Source organism: Gorilla gorilla, chromosome 13 (genome assembly GCF_029281585.2).
Source record: "Gorilla gorilla gorilla isolate KB3781 chromosome 13, NHGRI_mGorGor1-v2.1_pri, whole genome shotgun sequence".
Classification (NCBI taxonomy): domain Eukaryota; kingdom Metazoa; phylum Chordata; class Mammalia; order Primates; family Hominidae; genus Gorilla; species Gorilla gorilla.
In genome coordinates, this window is record NC_073237.2 from 119988365 (window position 1) to 120010499 (window position 22135).

Below are 22135 nucleotides of genomic sequence, written 5' to 3' on the forward strand. Positions count from 1 at the left end.
TTAGTAGAGACGGGGTCTCACCATGTTAGCCAAGCTGGTCTTGAACTCCTGATCTCAGGTGATCCACCCACCTGGGCCTCCCAAAGCGCTGGGATTACAGGCATGAGCCACCACACCCAGCCTAAAAAAGTTTTTTATAATAAGAATGTATTACTTTACTAACAATATAGACTGTATTAAAAATCTAATGTGTCTGGAATTAGTGGTGGATATATCTATTAGATGGATAGTGGATTAGATAGTTGGAATAGACTACAAACCACTGATCTGTATACATACATTGATTGATTGATTGATTGATTGATTGAGACAGAGTCTCACTCTCCTCGACCAGGTTGGAGTGCAATGGCGTGATCACAGCTCGTTGCAGCCTCAACTTTCCATGTTCAGGTGATTCTTCTACTTCAGCCTCACAGAGAGCTGGGACTACGGGTACACACCATCACACCTGGCTAATCTTTGTATTTGTTTTACAGGGACATGATTTTGCCATGTTGCCCAGGATTGGTCTCGAACTCCTGGGCTCAAGCAATCTGCCCACCTCCCAAAGTGCTGGCATTACAGGTGTGAGCCACTGCAGTTTGGGCCAGAACTGTATACTTTTAAAAGAGTGAATTTTGTGGTATGTGGATTAAATTTCAACTTAAAAAATGTAGCAGAGAAATTGAAAAGACAGTTTTCCTATAGAGTCTTCAGTATAGAGATCAGCACAGAATCTGTAACATAGATAATACAAAGGGCCCAGTCTCTTCTTTACCTAATTTTTCCACCTGGAAAACAGTTCACATTGAAATTGTCCAGTCTGGCTTACACCTGTAATCACAGCACTTTGGGAGGCCAAGGTGGGCGGATCATTTGAGGTCAGGAGGTTGAGACCAGCCTGACCAACATAGCGAAACCCCTTCTCTACTAAAAATATAAAAAATTAGCTGGGTGTGGTGGCGCACACCTGTAATCTCAGCTACTTGGGAGGCTGAGGCAGAAGAATTGCTTGAACCCAGGAGGCGAAAGTTGCAGTGAGCTGAGATCGCACCACTGCACTCCAGCCTGGGTGAGAGAGTAAGACTCCATCTCAAAAAAAAAAAAAAAAAAAAGAAAGAAAAAAGAAAAGAAAAGAAAAAGAAAAAAAGGAAAAAAGAAATCATCCAAGCTTCCCCACAAGGCTCTTGGCACATTCAGTCTTGGGTGCTGCTCAAGGAAATGAAGGTGCATCTCAGTGTAGGGCTCAGTGACTGTTATCACCTCAAAACATTTTTCCAGCTGCCTACTTGGTGCCAGGCTCCTCATGTACAGCAATGCTTTTAGCTATCTCCCTGGCAATGACTTAGCAAAAGACACTGAGGCTCAGGCAGGAGATGTGACTCACTCAAAGTCACATCTTTAGTAGGACCAGAGTCTAGGATTTGGACCCAAGACTTTGACTTCCAAATCTGAACTGTTTTCTCTCACTTGGCCTCTCTGTTCAAGCCTCAGGGTCAAGTTTAGCCAAATCTCAGTTGAGGAATTACCTAACTAGCAATCTATGATTTCTGATCATTAAACCAACACACATTTGTGTATGTGTGTGTGCATTTCCTAACCATCAGTCCCACCACAGCCCAGCTTCCCTTCCTCTTCTGTCTGAAACTAAATTCCTGGTCCTTATCCCCTCCCACCCCTCCCAGATGAGCTCTGTCACAGTGGCACCATTCCACTCTTGGCTTCTTGCTGCTTCTTAGCTTAAAAAAAAAATCTCTATTCTCCATATCTTGACTGGATGCTTGAGTTCTTTGGTGAAGTAGTGTTTCCTCAGATCCAGAACCATCTATGTCCACCTATCTTCCTATGCCCACTGCCAGGAATATAGTAAGTATTCATAAGCACTTGCTGCAAAATGGCAATGACATACAACTTTTGCTTACTTACTGGAACCCAATCTTTAACAAAAGCTAGAAAGCCCAGAGTTTGGCATATATAAGAGAATTTTGGCCACAACTATCCATCTAATCCACTCCCATTCTGTGTGTTAAGTCTATATATTTGGTTGATGCAAAAAAAAAAATTCAGTTGAAATTCTTTTTTTTTTTTTTTTTTCCCAAGACAGGGTCTTGCTCTACTGCCCAGGCTGGAGTGCAGTGGCACGATCTTGGCTCACTGTAACCATCACCCCCCAGGTTCAAGCAATTCTCGTGCTCCAGCCTCCTGAGTAGCTGGGATTACAGGCATGTACCACCATGCCTAGCTAATTTTTTCTATTTTTAGTAGAGATGGGGTTTCACTATGTTGCCCAGGCTGGTCTTGAACTCTTGGCCCCAAGTGATCCACCCCCTTGGCCTCCCAAAGTGCTGGGATTATAGGTGTGAGCCACCACACCTGGCCTCAGTTGAAATTCTTAGCACCAGAGATACATTAACATATATTGACTATATATACAGCTATATAGCTATGAATAACACAAAGATCGTATCTACTATTTACAGACCACCTGCTTTGTGTCAGTAGTAATCACTATTCACCTCCACCTGAAAACATTGGCTCAGTGACCTCCAATCTAGTAAATGGGGAAGCCAGGTGAGGGCCAGACATTTCTGCTTCCACCGCACCACACTTTCATTTGAGTTCTGTCCCTGCCATCAAGAATATCAACAATTCCACTTAATCTAGCATTGATCTATTTCCTATGCAAAATTTCATGGCATCGATGAAGACAGTGATTGGAATGGGTGCAGATCTGATTAACTGGATGTTACTTCAGAATTGTGTCCAGATTGATGCCCCATCACCTATGTGGACTGTGCATCTTTTGTTGAAAATCCTACATGGAATATGTGATGCACCATGTGGGGGCTGATTCAGAACCCTACATACAGCACACAAAGGGCCTGAAACTAGCATCTCTCAGAGAGATCTGAGCATCCCCACTCTGAGAGGAAGAACGGCTTCCAGAGTCATCTGGAAATGCCAAGAAATATGAGGCATTTTACAAAGTCAAATGCAAAATTGAAACCTTCACTGTACATATCCTATTTGACTTCTCAGTTCAACAATGCCCTCAAAAAGCATCAGGAGCTAGCTACTAACTTGGCTTTTGACCTGACTGTTCTTTGGGGGAAAAGCATGAGCTTGTCTTGATCTGCTTTGAAAATATTTTATCACAAATGTGTGTTAATAAGTGCCTAGAATAAACCAAATATACAATTCAAGCTGGGAATTGATTTGTGGTCCCTATTTAGGACTACTTCTGAAGGAGGAAGGGGGAAAAAGAAATTTACGTGGGAAATACCATATGGTTTCTACTGGGACCTTTTATTAGCAAAATTTAATTAGCATAGTGCCTGGTACATAATAAGTGCTCTATAAATATTTGCTGAATAAATGCATAATTAATGAATGACAACATACGTCTACAATTAGCAAGTCATCAAGAAGCCGACATGAAGAATTTTTTCATAAAATCTCGGTGATGGGTACAATTTATTCTCTAACACTTCAGAGGATATTAGTAAGGAAAGCTTTAATATCAGATGGCCTTGGATTTCAAGTGCAGGCTCCACTATTTCTTGGCTGTGTGACAGTAGGTAAGTCATTAAACCTCTCTGAGCTTCAATTTCCTAATATATACAATGGGGCTATATTTACCTTGCAGCTTGATTTTGAAGATTTGCAATAATGTTTATAAAGAGCTTGTCACACACACAGTACTCAATAGATGGTGATTATTATGAAAAGGAATGCTGATTCTCATTAGCAAGTTAATGCTTTTCTCCCAGAAACAGGAAGGCTTTCCCAACACTGGCCAAGGTCAAGGCCACCATCAGCTAAGGTAGGGAACATTCTCGTTTTCACTTTCAAAGTCAAAGGAATGGCACAGATCTAAAGTAGAAAGGAACCAGCAGCACATGTTTTTAAATATTCATAAGGGCTGGAAATGTCTTACTCCTTTCGTTTTCTCTGCCATCTGCTTTTGTTTCTTTTCTTTTCATTCTTATGCCACAGCTGCAAATGAAAACAACCATACAATAACTCAAGTTAAATAAAAAAAAAAAATCAAAATAAAAACAATCTGAGGGATAAAAAGAGAATATGAATTATAAAGTTTTCCCCTGAGCTCTCAAGGCAACAGAAGTAAGAATAATGTTTAATGTGAGTTAAACCTTCTGGAAACCAAAATCCATGTCCCATGTTTATAATAATGGTGAAAAAAGCAATCATCATTTACTAATGGCCCCCAGGTGCCACTTGACTAATAACTCTAATTGCTATAGCCACTTTTCAAAGTAGGTAAGTTATACCCATTTTACAGAAAGACATTGCAGATCAGAGAGTTAAAACAGATTTTTAATGGTTACATAGTTAATAAGAGATAAGACTAAGATTTGAATCCAGGTCTGCCTGAATCCAAAACCTAGGCACTTTCCACACTATTGTCCACTCCAAAAATAGGAAGGGACACACAAAAAAATAATTTGAGAAATATTTAGGGCAGCCCATTTGTACTCAACTGATTTTTTCCAGATAATTAAAATCTGTGATTACAGCTCTAATTAAAGTTAACTCAGATGATTGTATGTTGTATTTGTGAATGTGCAATTGGTCCTCCACATAATGGTAGGGTTTTCAGTATCCTACTTTTCATTTATCAACTGCATGCAAACTAGAGCTTTGCTGTCATGGCCTCTGGTCTACAAAAAGCTGCAATACAGCTTTTGGGGTTTCTGGACTCAATGACTGTGACCTGTGATACCAACAGCAGGGTCTGGGCTCAGCTCCATTTAACATGTCTTTGTCCAGAAGTCAATGAAGACTTCATCTTCAGGCACCATGTAAAAAGCTCTTATGGCCTACACTGTTGTCCTGAAAACTCCTAGCAGCATGTACCTGAAGAAAAACTGGCAGCAGTGGTCCTCATGTGTTAATTACACTTGTGAAGTCTATTATGCATAGAAAGGGCACCTGCTGGCAGTGAAAATGACTAGAATCCGCCCTTCCTGTGCAGTGAGTAAATTGAGAGTTCATTTCTACAGGAGATAATAGTTTTCAGATTCCATTTTGTGTATCCCCTGCATGGGGACATACTTAACATTTAAATCATCTGCAGAGTAGCAAACCTCCTTCAAATTTACATGTTTCAGGCTCCTAGCACTTTACTTAAAATGCTAGTTATCCCTGCTGGCTCTTACCACCAAGGATTAAACTCAATGGTGGTGAAAGTTACTGGGCATAATAGAATGAAGTTATTAGCATTGACTCAAATTTCATGACATTTGTAGTCTCTGACCAAAGCAGTGGTAGTGGCTGCAGGTGGTCAAATCAACCCTTCATTATGGAAGATGTGTTTTTTCTCTTGGAGTCTTTCATTTCATCATTCTTACATCTTACAGTTAACAAACAGACACCAATCCCCACCGGCCTGTAATCATCCTTTGGTCATATGTCAGAAAGTTCTTTCACGGAAACAAGAGACCAGGAGAAAGACTGCTATTACAGAAACAGAAACTTCCAAGATGGTGCCTCCTCTCAAAACTCACTCAGGCACCAGTAAATACAAATCTCAACCTTAATTTTCTGGAGTGGAAATTTAGGATGACAAGGACTTAGCAGCCTTCCTTGCCAAGTCTTCTCTTCTAAGTTAGACCTTCCAACATCAATGCCCTTGGTCAGGCTGGTAACAGTTTTTCAGAGTGCTAGAGTTAGAGAAGGTTGAAAAAACGATCTTGGATCAGCTTTCACAGGAAAATAAAACATCTAATGTATCTCCAAGAAAACATGAAAGGAGAAATGAATGGCAGCTGGAAAGAACAATTGGCTAGAATAAACACTGATTTGTGAAAATAAAGCTTTTAGTTATAAAAACCATACTTTTTCATTGTAGAAATATTGGAAAATATGGAAAATAAAAAGCATGCAGAAATCCTCTCCCGCCTCCCCATCACGGGTCTCTGTTAAACATTTTGGTGTATTTCTTTCCAGATTTCTGCCTCTCTATATGTATACATATATACATCTGATTTTTTGTGTATTATGTGTCCATATAATTCTCTTAATAAAAATTTGATCATAGAGTATAATACATAATGTCTATATCAGGGAAAGTTACTAAAGCTCTTGGGGCCTTGGTCTACTAATCATGTGCGAAATGGGGTTAATAGTATCTGCCTTGCAGGGTTGTTGGAAGAATTCAACGCCATCACAGATGTAAAGGAGATGGACCAGTGTTCAACAATGGCAGCTATCTTCATCACTTATGTTACTGACAGAGCATTTTCCCCTCCACAGTTCCAGGAATGTAAGCTGCCTGTTTTAAACTAGCTAACAATTTAGCAACCAAAACTTTTCAAATAATAGAAAGCTGAAGTTGGGCCACACATGGTAGCTCATGCCTGTAATCCCAGTACTTTGGGAGGCTGAGGCAGGTGGATCACCTGAAGTCAGGAGTTAGAGACCAGCCTGGCCAATGTGGCGAAACCCTGTCTCTACTAAAAATACAAAAATTAGCCCGGCATGGTGGTACGCACCTGCGATTCCAGCTACTAGGGAGGCAGAGGCAGGAGAATCGCTTGAACCCAGGAGGCTGAGGTTGCAGTGAGCCAAGATCGTGCCACTGCATTCCAGCCTGGGTGACAAAGCAAGACCTTGTCTCATAAAATAAAATAAGTTAAATATTTAAAAAATAAAATTATACTACCACTTGGCAGAGGAACTATATTGATTTTTCCAGCTCCACCAATCCCTGCAGAAGCCCCGGATATTCCTCCCTGAAGCACGGCATGAAAACCCACTGGTGAATCTCTTCCAGGGGGAACCGTGAGACAGGGTCTCATTCTGTCACCCAGACTGGAGGGCAGTGGCTCAACTGCGGGTCACTGTAGCCTTGACCTCCTGGGCTCAAGCAGTCCTCCCACCTCAACCTCCTGCGTAGCTGGGACTACAGTTGTGTGCCACTATGGCTGGGTTTTTGTTTTTTGGTTTTTTTTGGTTTTCTGTGGAGATGGGGATCTCACAATTTGCCCAGGCTGGTCTCAAACTCCTAGGCTCAAGTGATCCTCCTGCCTTGGCCTCCCAAAGTGCTGAGATTACAGGCATAAGCTACCGCATTCGACCTGAGGCTACCTTTTAGAGCACACATCTGGCGTGTGGTGTGTATGGGCGGGGGGTGTCTCTCCCTGTGGAAGACCCTGAGACATGTCTATGGGGAAGGGACCTATGTCTATGAAGGCGGGCGCGTCTGTGTGGGGTCTATTCCTGTGAGCGTACTGTGTGTCTGGGGGGAGAGGGGATGGCAGCAGGTTCTACATGCTAAGGGGGCTGGATGTCACTCCAGGACTCTGTCTCGGGTGATGCGTGTCTCCTTTCTACCTTCTCCTGCTTTTTCTCACTCTCTCTCTCCCTTCTCCTGCTTTTTCTCACTCTCTCTCTCCCTTCCATCTTCCTTGGGTGTGTGTTTTGTTCCTTCTCCTCCCCTCTAGTTCCCCTCATCTCCTTCCTCCTCTCTGAGCGTCAGTGTCTGCCTCTGCCCAGCCCTCAAGCTTTCATTTGAACAACAACAAACACTACTGGATAGTAAACAGGGTCCTTTTGGTCCTTTCCTTGGAGATATATGGCAGTGAGAAGAAACCAAGAGAGTTGGCTCAGAAGCTCAAGCACAGGGAGTTTAAGGAAAGGTTGAATCTGAGGAATGGGGCACCTAAGCACATGTGCAGGAGAGGCGGGAGGCAGCAGAAAGGGGTGTTTAATGATACCCAAGAAAACAGAGTTCTAGATGGGTCCCAGAGAACCCTCAGGAGACAGCACCCAGGCCCAGGTGAAGTCAATGGCTTTGGACAGACTGCTCTTCCTCCCTCAGGAATGGCAGGAGAGGAAGAGGCAGACAGGCAGCAAGTAACCAGCACCAGCCTTGGGTGAGAAGGAGGGCAGTTGTGGGAACACAGACCCTATTTCCCCCTCTTCTTGCCAGACGTGACAATGCATCCCTATCCCTGAGCCTGCGCATGGTGGGGAGAGTGAGGGCTCAGGGGTGACTGCAGAGAAGGAGGGCAAGCTAAGGTTAGGCAGCACCACTCTCTAGCAGGTCCTCTCTGCAAAGGCTCTCAGACTTTCACCAGCAGTATCTTCCAGACAAGGAGCAGATAAAAAAATGGTAGGGGTGCCCAGGGTCAGTGGCAAGGCCAGGGAAGCAACAGCCTGCAGGGAACTGGTGAAAAACCCAGGAGCAGTTCTGGCCTGTCTATGGGCCTGTGTCTTCGACACCCAATTGTTTGAGTTCCTTCTGCTGGAAATTGACTCTCATCCCTGTCTTCCCAGCACTTAGTGCAGTGCCTAAGACATGGCCAGCATCGGGAAACATCTGCTCTACCGAAAAAGCTCACAACAACAGGCACGGTGGCTCACGCCTGTAATTGCAGCCCTTCAGGAGGCCGAGGCGGGTGGATCATGAGGTCAGGAGATTGAGACCGTCCTGGCTAACAAGGGAAACTCCGTCTCTACTAAAATTACAAATAATTAGCTGAGTGTGATGGTGCGCGCCTGTAATCCCAGCTACTCAGGAGGCTGGGGCAGGAGAATCGCTTGAACCTGGGAGGCAGAGGTTGCAGTGAGCCTAGATTGTGCCACTGCACTCCAGGCTGGGCAACAGAGCGAAACTCTGCCTCAAAAAAAAAAAAAACAACAAAAAACAAAAGAGAGAGAGAGCGAGCGAGTGAGAGAGAGAGCGAGCTCACAAAGACTTGGAGCAAGGAGGCCAGCAGGAAACCAGAGGGGGCTGAGTGAGCTTCAGACGGTTAATGACACAGGTGTCACCCTGCTGGGTGGCTGATAGCGCTTTTCGGTCTATAAAGTGCATTAGCACATACGTTATTTTATTTCATCCTAGAAACAGTTTAAAGAACAGGTTGCAGTATTTTCAGCCCTCAACAGAGAAGAGATTCAGAGAGGCAAAGGCACTTGCTCTAAGCTACACAGCCAGGCAGTAATGGAGCAGAGACAGGGACTCAGGCGTCCCCCTCTTAGCCCCGTCCTATCCTTGTGTGTGCTACTCCATGGCCTCTCTGAGGGAGTAAAGTAATCTCACCATAGATGACAAAACAGTGCAAATGTGAGCTCAGTGGGAATAAGGGGAGGCCAGTAGTGTGGATTCTGAAGCCACTGAAGACAGCAGGGAATAAGATGGGAAGGAGATGTGGACATCTCAACAAATAGGTGATGAAGATCCCAGAGACAAGCAGATGACAGTGACATGGGAGGGAGGAAGGTTCCTAGGGGCTGTGCTAGAAGCCAGATGACAGGGTAGAGCTCACACCAGACCATGGCAGCGGGGACAGGAGTCTAACAATCTTCCCTTTGAAGTCTGGGAGCAGAAGGAGCAGCCTCACTAGGGCAGAGTCCAGCATTCCCTAGAGTCTCCAATGGAAGGAGAGAGGCTGGAGACCTGGGTACAGAAGAGGGGTCTGGGATGGGCCCAGGGGTTTGAAAACACTCCCTGAGGAACAGAGCAAATGCAAACATTTAATGTCACATGGTGAATTTGTTATAAGGGGTTTACATCCTTATCCTTTCCTATCTGCAAACATTACTTTATCTCCTACCCACTCAAGAAGGGATGAACACCAAAATCTAGACCAGCAGTACCTGGACGTCACCATTAACTGAAAATAGTTTCCAAAATAAACCACAGTATGAAGAGACACAGTGAAAAAAATGTGGGGTTCAGCCATTGATGAATCAAGAAGAAATTCAAAATTAGCCAGGATTCTATACTCCACATGGTAGAAAACATATTGCCCCTTAATCTCATAAGAGGTGGGAGAAAGGCACAAATAAGATAACTCACCTTGATAAGAAAGACATATAATAAAGAGAGAATCAGGCCCATTCACTTACTGCTATGCATGAGAGAGGGCCACTGATTTTCACATGATGGCCCTGAGTTACGTCCTTGTTATCTCCATGGCTTCTTGGGAAGAGGGTGAGCCCAGCACGTTCCAATTAGGAGTGACTGTGGAATGCCTTCAAGCTCCTTGGACAATCTGGCTACTTGGGTGGACCTTTCCAGTGAGATGATTGCAAAATGGGATGGAGATCCCAGCAAAAGTATGACTGACCTGGACTCAATCACTCCGAACCAGTGGTCAGTGTCCTGTGTCATCTGTCCTTAAGCAACAGGGCTATGACCCTCAAATGGCTTCCCTTCTCCTGAAGCTCTCAATATCCGGCATGCAGTTAGTGCCTTTCCCTCTCTGTGTACCATGCTCCCTTACGGACTTCTGTTGACTTGAACTGTTTGGAGACAATGTCTTTAACGCATTACACTAGAGAAAGAAATTATTCATGAGGAAAAGGGATCCAAATCGGTCACAAAGACAGTCTGTTTTGGTAATCTATTGAAGACAGATAGTGAGGACGATGATGTGTCTGCGGAAACATTTTCTGAGCTACCACGAGCCAGCTTTTCTACATGGGGTCCTTTCATATGTTATCTTGTTTCATCTTTGTATGATTATGTATTGAACAACTTCCTTTTACAGATGAGTAAACAAAGTCTTAAAGCCAAGTGACTTGCCCAAGATGGTAGGGCTGTCGCCAAAACCTTTGTTTCTTCCTTCTACTAAAGTCTGTTTCACTGAACAGTGAAATTCTCCTCAAAGAACTTCAGACAGTTTAGCGCTGCCTGGCTTGTGCTCCCAAACCACAGTGAGCACAAGTCTTAAGGAATGTGCCAGGGCATGGCTGAAACTTGAAGACCTTGGAGATCTCAATTGTTTTTGTCCCCAGTTTACAATTTGTCTTAGGAAAAAACAAACAAACAAACACGCAACCTTTTGGTGCATTGCTTCCCCCAAACTGAGAAATGTGAAAAGTTACTACCTACTCTCTTGTACTCTTCAGAGTGTCATGACATATAAGAAAACTGGAAATGAAAGGGCCGTGCAATCAGGTGGTCTTAAATCCATGCCACTTAGAAGTTAGTATTATTATTATTATTATTATTATTATTATTATTATTATTGAGACAGAGTCTCACTCTGTTGCCCCGGATGGAGTGCAGTGGCACAATTATAGCTCACTATAGCCTCAACCTCTCTGGCTCAAATGATCCTACCAACTCAGCCTCCTGAGTAGCTGGGACTACAGGTATGTGCCACCATGACTGGCTTTTTTTTTTTTTTTTTTTTTTTGGTACAGATGGATTCTATTTTGTCCAGGCTGGATGAAGTTAATATTTTTAATGTAGAGTCACCAACTGCATTAACAAGTGACACACCTAACATGCCCAGTCAGATCAGGGCAAAGGAGAAGCAGAGGACAGGGCCAGCCACCTTACCAGCAGTAGTCCAGCAGATGCGGCGGCAGCACGGGGATGTACACGTGCTGCCAGTACATGGGGTAGAGCATCGCCGCAGACCCGTGGATGCAGGCAGTCAGCTGGAACAGAGCAAAGCAGAGATCAATGAACAAATCCAAGGGAGGAGACACCGCCATTTGATTTCAGCAATACAATTCTATAATTCTTCAACATGTTTACATGATAAGCTGAAAAACCTGGAGAAATCATTCTAAGTTAACTCAATCACCCTAATTCAAATTTAGTAAGAGCTTTCTTTTCAAAAAATCTTTTTTTCTGATGATAAAGCTAATATACGAAATAGAAAATTTTTAAAATGGTGAAAGGGATTAAAATAAATGCCACCACCATCAGAAGATTTAACATTGTAGGTTATTACACACACAAGCACATATATTCCCCTTTTAAATACAATTAGTATGACTATACAGTATTCTTTTGTGTTTCTTAAAAGTGAACATTATTTGATGCCATTTTCCTTTAAATATTCTTAGAAAAAGATATCTCTTAATGATGCTTTGAAGGCACAAATCCAGAATATTCTTTAAATATTCTTAGAAAAAATATCTTTTAATGATACTCGATGAATTTCCCATGCTATTAATATATTTAACTACTCTACTACCATTAAGTAATATCATCATACAGGTCAATAATTTGTATCTATAGTTCCTAAATGTAGAATTCAGAGACAAAGGTTATAAACATTTGAAGGCACTTAATAAATACATATCTCATAAATATGTTAGTATAATGAATAGATGAAGGATGGAGGCTCTTTACACCCCCGACCCCCAGCCATACACCACGATTCTGGCCTCCCTGCCCCTCACCAGCACTACTCCTTGTAGTCAAGTTAGTAGCTTTAAAATTGTACCTATTTTACTTTTATTTTTATTCTGATCAGGACTAAGGTTGAACATTTTGTCATATGTTTCTTCACTATATTTATATAATAGACAAATGGTCTATTCATATTCTTAGCCCACTTTAAAAATGAGTATTAGTAATTTTTACTGGTTTATAAGCAATCACTGATGAAATGCAAAGAATACCCAGCCTTTGTAATGTTTTGAAAATAATTTATCCTTAATTTTCTTTGAATTTCTGGGCAAAGAGAAGGTCTAAATAATTACGTAGACAAATATTTTCTTCCATGATGGTTTCTACTGCTTTTATCCCAAGAAAGTCCTCCAAATTTTCCCCTAGCATTTAACTCTTCAGTCCATCTGGAATTACTTTAGGTTTAAGGACTGAGGTGAGAATTTATTTTTTCCACATAGGTAATCAATTGCTCTGGCACTGTTTACTGACTAATCCTTCCTCTCCACAGTCTTTTGACTTGCCCTTATTTTGTATTCCTTTTTTTTCTTGAGAGCTAGAGACATCATACAATCAGTATTTGACGCAATTAAAAATTTAGGAAACAAAGATACTACAAAGGGATACAATTGCTACAAAATTCAATATAGTGAAAAGAAAGGGAAAAAAACAACTTTTGGAGATATAGCTATGAAGTGACAAAAGCCAACAACACATATTTCTTTCTGTCTTTTTTTCTTTAATGTTTCTTTGGTTTCAGGGAAGCCTGTTCCCATGAGGACTTTGCTTCTTTTGGAAGCTGTTAACTGGCCTTTGCTGACAGAAGGACATTTACGTGGCGAAAGAGTGACGTGCCAAGGCCCAGTTAAAAGAATCCCAGAGGTTACTGTAACATGAACAGCTTTAAATTGGATATTCTGCTGATGTTTCACAGTTGTGAGAGCTGTGTGTTAAAGCCAGGGCTGCTACTCCCCACCCCCACCTGCCCTGACTCTTTCCTCCAGACCCTGTTCTTGAAGCCAGGTCCATGCCATGAACTGGATCTGATGCAGCAGGCACCCAAGAACAGTTCCCAGCGACCCCGTCAAGGCTCGCAGGTTTAACCCATCCCTTCACATTCTATTTCCATAGGTACCCATATAAAGGAGGGTGATATAGATATATATATCTCACATATAAAAAATATACATATATAAAACTAATCCCTTCAGGGCTTCTTAGAGATGAAAAGTCCTTGCTGGTGTTGAGTGAGTGGAGAATGAACCAACTCTGACCTGATTCCACCCTGAAGTCAGGCTGGAGGGTTCCACTGGCCCTGGGTCTCAGCTCTTTCTGCTCATCTTTAACTAGCTGCCAGAGCGCTCCTCCTCAAGTGCAGGTTCCAGCCCATCACTTCCTACTCAGAAGTCTTTGGGGACAAGCCTGGCCCGGATGGCTCCATCAGCCCACGGTCTAGCTTTACAGCAGCCATCTGTAGCCACACTCTGTACCATCTTCTCCAAGTCTGTCCTTGGAATACATCACTTAGATAGAGTCATGTACTCCTTTTCCTCCCATCCCTTTCCACCCGTCCCCCAAACTGGCCTGGATGTGTGCCTCTAGCAAACTCCTCCCTCAGGTCTCTGTGTAAGTACTTCCTCTTCAAAGTCTTCCCTGGTTCCCTGTGCATAGGCACCTATTATTATTATTATTATATTATTATTATTATTGAGACAGGGTCTCACTCTGTCACCCAGGCTGGAGTGCAGTGGCACGATCTCGGCTCACTACAACGTCCGCCTCCCAGGTTCAAGCAATTCTCCTGCCTCAGCCTTCTGAGTAGCTGGGACTACAGGTGTGTGCCACCATGCCCGGCTAATTTTTGTATATTTTGTAGAGACGGGGTTTCGCCATGTTGGCCAGGCTGGTCTTGAACTCCTGACCTCAAGTGACCCACCCACCTCGGCCTCCCAAAGTCTTGGGATTACAGGCGTGAGCCACTGCGCCCAGCCCATAGGCACCCATTATTAACTGGACCATAACTGGCTGCATGTTTGTCTCCTGACTGTAAAGTACAGGAAGATCCTGTCCTCAACTCCATGTTCTCAGTGGCCCAGAACACACAACACACACACGTGCACTAGTTAATGGGATGTGTCCTGAATAAATAAAATATGATTTTTACTTAGAATATACTCACAGTACAAAGACAGTTTAGTAACTTGGCTTTTAACAGAAGTGTATCAACATTCCCATGAGTCTCACAGAGTAAGGTACATGACTCAAAGTCTAAAACAGATTGGGTGCGGTAGCTCACGCCTGTGACCCCAGCTCTTTGGGAGGCTGAGGTGGGCGGATCACTTGAGATCAGGAGTTCAAGACCAGCCTGGCCAACATGGCAAAACACTATCTCTACTAAAAATACAGAAAAATAGCCAGGCATGGTGGCACATGCCTGTAGTCCCAGCTACTCGGGAGGCTGAGGCAGGAGAATTGCTTGAACCCAGGAGGCAGAGGTTGCAGTGGGCTGAGATCACACCACTACACACCAGCCTAGGCAACAGAGCGAGACTCTGTCCCCCCAAAAAAGAAAGAAAGGAAAAAATGTCTAAAACAAAAACAGCAAGCTTAGACACACAAGCATGGCACTTTTGGAAAACCAAGTCATTCATTCATCCATTCGCCCATTCATTCAATCATATGCCTACTCTCTAACTCCACAACATATAAATAAATAAATAAAAGCACTTCAAAATCTACAAGGTCCCATACAAATGAAGGTAACATCATCACATGAATTTATTTGTGATTCTCTTTGAAAAAGTCATTTAATAGAATGAACCTGGTTAAGACAGAACTTGATTATGTGACTCTTTTTAGGTTAAACTGGTTTGGGTCAAAAGCCTATTTAAACATAAAGTAGCAGAGATCTCATCTTCAGATAATGTTCTTTTCATGTCTTTTTAACCTCAAAAGCAAACCCACCAACCTCAATGCCAAGATTTTAAAATTACTTATCCTTCACAAAAAAACAAAAAATCAAGCTTTTAAGGTGTTTGCTCATTTCATTAGTGGGTTTTCTAAGGGCCAAATTTCTGCAATCGGGGTAAAATGCATTACTCATTTGATTAAGAAAACAAACAAACAAAACAGGGAATTATTTGGCTCTTTTCCAAAATACTAAATGACATAAACTATGTGCATCATTACTTAAGGACAGTCAGTTGATTACAAGACTTACTATATATCTATACTCAATCAGAAATAATGCACTCTGTTCTATAAAGTATCACTTGCCACTTATTTTTAAAATAACTCTAAACTCTGTTTCTAAAAATAAAAGTCCTAAAGGCCTATGTTCATTCCTTACAGAATACAAACTTTAAAAGTAATGAAAGTATGTAATTTGGAGTGTAGTCAACAAAGGGATATTGTAAATATATAATTGAAGTGCAAGTTGAAGGAAATGATTCTATCAAAATCTCACTCAGTGAGAGAATGGAAAGATAGTATGTGTAAAATTTGCCCAAAGTCATTAGTCACAATGAATATTCATCAGAAGCCAATTATCAATCTCATTTAATGACACCCCAAAAGATTTTGCCCTGAAGCAGCTGAATAGCCTAAGACTCCAGACAAAACTAGACAAATTATACAGCCAACAGCCAGTCTAGCCAGGACACAGACTGTACAGTAAACCACTGGTGGATTTTTGGATGCACTTTAGCAAATTCTGTCCTCAATTAAAGGTGCACAAGGTCATTTATATCTCAGAGCTTTCTCTATGGCTCCATTAGTTTTCTCTGAGGCAAAGGGAGACGAGGAGAAGGCAGTGGGAGTAGGACATGAATGGAGAGTGATCAATGACGGAGTGGGAAAAATCACAAGAACACATTTTTTTTTTCAGTCATTTCTCAGAGATAAAGCCCAGATTGTCACAATCTTAGATTCCAATGCCTCCGCTGAATCCTAATAGCTCTGCAACTTGACGTGAAATAAAAATAAGAATGCCCCCTCCAAAGACAAAACCACAATATGTGTAGGTACTGTGTTGGGGTTTAGACCCTTGCAAAGTATTGTTTTAAAGGAAAGTGTGCGTGTATGTTGATACACACATACACTCATCACCACATTTCACAGATAAGGAAACAGTTTCAGAGGTGAAATAACTTGCCCAAGGCCACATCGACAGTAAGTGACAGAACTGGGACTCACATCCAGGTCTGTCAGAATATAATAGCCACTGTGTTTCCACAATGCATAATAAACTCAAAAAGTATTCGAGTGTATACCCTGTGCCATCCACAGTGTGGAAGACTCTGAAATAGATGAGGTAACAATACCTGCCGACATTGTTAAATGACACAGATATGCATTTGCCTTGCTGCTAGATGTCCAAATGTCTCGGACAAAATACCAATGACAGAAAATAATCATTTTTAAAACAAACACAGATCTGATCATTTCCTGGGGGTTAGTTACATTTAACTAAGGTGTTGTAGTGTCTTTAACCCACAGGAAATTCTAGACAATGAAGTAATTATTATTAGTCAAAGAGAAAGGTTTACATTCCATTTTGAGTACATACATCTGACAGGCTGGCTTGAAAGTGTTGGAAAGTCTTGCTTTTTGTCATGTTCCCTTTCACATACTTGCTCCGAGTCTTCTGCTAACTTTTTGACCTGGGCAAGCCACTTCCTTTCCTAGGTCTCAATTTGTCCTGTATGTAAAACAAGAGACTAGGCTACAAGATTTCTGTGTTCCTTTCCAGCTTTGACAACTCACAATTCTAGAGGAATTGCTATCCTTTGAAGTGAAGAAGACTCCTCCTCTGCCCCAGTTTACCTTCTTCACCTGTACTAAGCCGAAGCAAATCAGGGTCTGTCTTTAAGCTGGTCTTGCTTTCTCAGCTCTGCAGCTCCAGGGCCCAGCTGGAATTCATGAGCTATGTAGGAACCACCACCTTTAGGTCACCCCATCTCCATCACCTGACCAGGGCACAGCCGTCTTCCTTACTTGGCCCCTGATACTCTGAAGAACTCAGATGTAGATGACCCCAGGTGACCAGGAACACGACGGCTATGGATTTGAGCTGTTCAAGGACCAAGACCACATCGGATTCCTCTTTTTTTTTTTTTTTTGAGATGGAGTCTCGCTCTGTCACCCAGACTGGAGTGCAGTGGTGGGACCTCGGCTCACTGCAACCTCTGCCTCCCACGTTCAAGTGATTCTCCTGCCTCAGCCTCCTGAGTAGCTGGGATTACAGGCACCTGCTACCACGCCCAATTAATGTTTGTATTTTTAGCAAAGACAGAGTTTCGCCAAATTGGCCAGGCTGGTCTCGAACTCCTGACCTCAGGTGATCTGCCCTCCTCGGCCTCCCAAATATTCCTCTTCTTACCTCCTACTATGTTTGACACAGAGTCGGTGCTGAGTAAATGTTTGGGGAATGGAGAATGCCTCCAGATTCACACCATGAGGAAGAATAGGCAAGATTACCAGACTTTTTTTTTTTTTTTGAGACAGAGTTTCACTCTTGTTGCCCAGGCTGGAGTGCAATGGCGCAATCTCAGCTCACCACAACCTCTGCCTGCCAGGTTCAACTCTCCTGCCTCAGCCTCCCGAGTCGCTGGGATTACAGGCATGCGCCACCATGCCCAGCTAATTTTGTATTTTTAATAGAGATGGGGTTTCTCCATGTTGGTCAGGCTGGTCTCGAACTCCTGACCTCACGTGATCCGCCCGCCTCCCAAAGTGCCTGGATTATAGGCATGAGCCACTGCGCCCGGCCCCAGACATTTAACAAATTGCAATTGCCTAATAGATCACAACTAGAGGCTGTAGAGTTTTGAAAAAGTATTAAGATTCCAAGCTCTAAAAGCTGGCGGAGGAAGACAATCAGATGGTCACAGTCATTCTTTCCATCCTAGAATTCAGAATGTTAAATAATCAAACCAACACCTGCTTCACAGGGTTAGAGGCATTTGGATTTCCCCTCTGAACATAAACGCAAAGAAATGAATAAAATGATAAATACAGAAAGGATACCAGATTACTGACTTTAAAGGGAGGTCATTCTTAAGTTTGTTCATTTTGACCAGGGATCATCTTATTTAGAGCACCTGTAGAAAATGCTGTGTCTTGGGAAGTTGTTCCCTTTCTCAGTTTGAGAACTTGATTCTTTTATTTAATTATAAACCATCTTCGTAGTATCATGGTGCCATGATTCAAACACTGCTGTGGTTTTTGTTTGTTTTGATTATAATTTATTCTTAAACGACAAATCCTCTCTAAAATCATCAAAACGTTTTAAGCAAAATCTGCAGGGACTCTGTGAAGTTAACCTATTTCAACTCTTCCATGGGTGTGAGAAAAACCTTTAATTATAAAGGGTTCAGCTATGTTCAAATTGTAGTTACTGTATTTAGTGGGGGATGAATAGGCTTTCAAGAAACTATCAAAGATACTCTAGCAGAAAGGCAACTTAGAACATCTCAGGAATCAAAGAACCTTCAGCTAGTCTAGACAGATGCCGGACATGTGAGTAGAAGGAAAGAGCAAACAGTGTCTTGCTTTTCTTAGCAGCTGAAATGCAGGGCTGCTTTTCAGGGGGTAATGGCAACAATCGTTCTTCCAGGAGTTTCATTTTCAGCTGGGTGGAACTCATCTTACTTTTTCCTTCTCCATTATCTTTTGGGAAAGGGAAGGAATAAACACACACACACACACACACACACACACGGACACACACACACACACCAAAAAAAACCACCCAACAAGGAGTGAAGGAAAGCATCTTCCCCCAACAGCAATATCACCTAGTCAGGAGGAAGCTTACACAGGCAATCAACCGCCTGCTTAATCACTTCTCTCCATTTTTTTTTTTAAAGCTATCTACTAGAGTAATTAGAGTTAGTTATTAACTGGGGCAACAAGCTTTCATGCCAAGATTTGACACTTTAAAACATCAAAGCAAATAAAACTGCCAGAGAAAAGCTTTAGCTACCAAAGCAGAAGCAGAAAACGATGGTGTGGTAAACCACACTGTAAATAAGCCCACAGCACCATGAGTGAGGAAAGAGCTTTCTTTCCTCTTTAAGATGAAAAAGAAAAAGGCAGGGTTACATGGGGGACTGATAACAATGTATTCAATACAGGGACAGCCAATGTGCCACCACTCCTCCAAGCCATATCTGTGGCAGACACTACTAACCGATCACAGAGTCGGGATGTGGCCCACAATCCTTCCTCACATGCACTTTTTTGTTGTTGTTGTTGTTATACAGAATCTCGTTCTGCCACCCAGGCTGGCGTTGCAGTGGTGCAATCTCGGCTCACTGCAACCTCTGCCTCCTGGGTTCAAGTGATTCTCCTGCCTCAGCCTCCCGAGTAGCTGGGTGAATGCCACCACGCCCAGCTAATTTTTGTGTTTTTAGTAGAGACGGAGTTTCACCATGTTGGCCAGGCTAGTCTCGATCTCCTGACCTCACACTTGAGGTCACCTCAGCCTCCCACAATGCTGAGATTACAGGTGTGAGCTACCATGCCCAGCCTCACATGCACCTTTGATCAATGGATCAAAGTGGGCACTCAAGAAGAAATCGATTTGCCACCTCAAATCTAGTCTAAGTGGATATTTCTATTTCTTTGACAATATAAATCATAATTTATGTTTAGCTAATGGATCTATACTATTGCTTTAATAAAGAATCATACTTTTAAAAAGAAAGCACAACTGAACATGGAATCGTGAGTACCTATCTGTCAGGTACCCACACATGAAGAAACTAAGGAACCTTCAGGTGGTGAGTTACTAAATTTGCATGAGTAGTAAAAAAAAAAAAAAAAAAAAAAAAGAAAGAAAAAAAAAGAAAAAGAAAAAGAAAAAGGACTGTTCCCTGTAGTTTTCTTTGGCAAATTTAACCTTAGAAAGTGACTGTAGGCCGCAGGTGGTAGCTCATGCCTGTAATCCCAGCACTTTGGGAGGCCAAGGCGGGTGGATCACTTCAGGTCAGGAGTTCGAGACCAGCCTGGCCAACAGAGTGAAACCTTTTCTCTACCAAAAAATACAAAAATTAGTTGGGTGTGGTGACGGGCGCCTGTAGTCCCAGCTACTTGGGAGGCTGAGGCATGAGTATCAGTTGAACCCGAGAGGCAGATGTTTCAGTGAGCAAAGATAACCCCACTATACTCCAGCCTGGGCAACAGAATGAGCCTCCGTATCCCCGCCACCCCCCACCAAAAAAAAAAAAAAAAAAACCTCAGAAGAAAGATTCAAGCTATAAAACAGCCACACTCACGCCTGTAATCCCCAGCACTTTGGGAGGCTGAGGCAGGCGGATCACCTGAGGTTGGGAGTTCAAGACTAGCCTGACCAACATGGAAAAACCCCGTCTCTACTAAAAATACAAAATTAGCCAGGCGTGGTGGCACATGCCTGTAATCTCGGCTACTTGGGAGGCTGAGGCAGAAGAATCACTTGAACCCGGGAGGTAGAGGTTGTGGTGAGCCAAGATCTCGCCACTGCACTCCAGCCTGGGCAACAAGAACGAAACTCCATCTCAAAAAAAAAAAACAAAAACAAAAATCAGCCACCACCATGACCACTGAATTCACATTACTATCTGCCAATCACTGAGAACAGTGCTTCACATATATTTAACTCACTTAATTTTCACAACAGCCCTATAAGGTAGGTAGCATTATTGTCCCCATTTTATAGATGAGGAAACTGAGGCTCCTGGGTGTTGAGGAACCTGTATAAGGTCACAGCTATTGGCAGAACTAGGATATGAACCTAGGGAAGTTGAGCTCTGGATTCTGTGCTCTTAGCCCCCATGAAACTGCTTCTGTGCTCTGATCTATATTAATCCCACAATTACTGAGTATCCACTATGTGCACATGCCATGCCCTCAAGCAATTTAAAATAGAGAAAGATCAAAATGCAAACAATCAACTTCCACACAAAAGCATTATGAAAGAGATGCTATAATAGAGGTTCAAGTGTGTTAGCATATAAAGAAAGAATCATTAATTCTGCCTGGGGCAAGAATCAGGCCTGCTTCACAGAGACAGAGACATCAGAGCCCTGAAGGTTGAAGACAGAGAAGCTGCTAGTCCTCCTCCCAGCTACAGGCCAGTCAGGGGGTAAGGGTGGGTCAAGAGAACACAGCAGCTTCTTAGGCCACTCAAGCTCTGTGAGGACTTGAATGAGAAATGACCATTTATTCAATGACTAAATGACTAGGGAGAAGTGGTCCGTACACAAAATCTCATGGGAGTTGCCGTGACTATTCTGTTTTGCTTGGATTCACTCCCTATCTGCTATTACGGCGATCCTAATATTCAGAAGTCTCCTAGGATCTTTATCGCTCTCCTTGTTTCTGAGAGTCAAATCGGGGTTTATGGCCTGCAAGGATGAGATTCAGCCTCAGGTAACATTTACAGAGTGAATAGTGCACCCAGTGCTGGGCTCTGTGCTTTCATATCTGGATGGTCACTGGATCTTTTTAACCACCTTGAGGTAGGTGTGAATACTATCCCCATTTTCACAGAAGAGGACAGAGGGACTCCAAGAGGTCAAGCAACTTGCCCAAGGCCATATGGCTAGAAAGTGGCACATGGTGGATTAAGTACAAGGCGGAGGCAGAAGTGGAACAAAGCCATCCTGACTTGCAGTCTGATACTCTCTCCTCCACTCCTGCTGTCTTTTTTCTTGGGAAAAGATACCTCCAGCAGGGCTGTCTGACACATCTAGCTGGTAGACTCTGAAGCTATCAAGGTAGCAGAAAAGAACAAATGTGAATGTGCTCCGTGTCTGCACTTACCCATGATTTCATGGTCTAACCTCATATCACACTACCTTGGTTCACCAAAGTGACCACACTTTCAGTCTGCAGAAACAACACAGGAAATTATGAGTCCTTGCTCCCAGTGTCATAAGCACCTAGTAGGCGCTCAAAATTTCTTTTATGACAGCCATGTCTGCCAAAGTGGGTGCCATTTAGGGCTTTTTA

The 22135-nt window shown here is 42.8% G+C and overlaps 1 protein-coding gene across 15 annotated transcripts in view; it reads right to left on the reverse strand.

The window, feature by feature from the left end:
- Positions 1 to 22135, reverse strand: part of DENND1A (DENN domain containing 1A) — a 543118-nt gene that overhangs the window by 237830 nt on the left and 283153 nt on the right. For all 15 annotated transcript variants that reach the window (XR_010130361.1, XM_031014509.3, XM_031014508.3 and 12 more), the window contains one exon: positions 11297 to 11397. Coding sequence is in view for 14 of the 15 variants with exons in the window: in XM_031014509.3 (XP_030870369.2) it covers positions 11297 to 11397 (101 nt within the window). In the remaining variant the exon portion in view is untranslated. The remainder of the gene's footprint in view (positions 1 to 11296; positions 11398 to 22135) is intronic.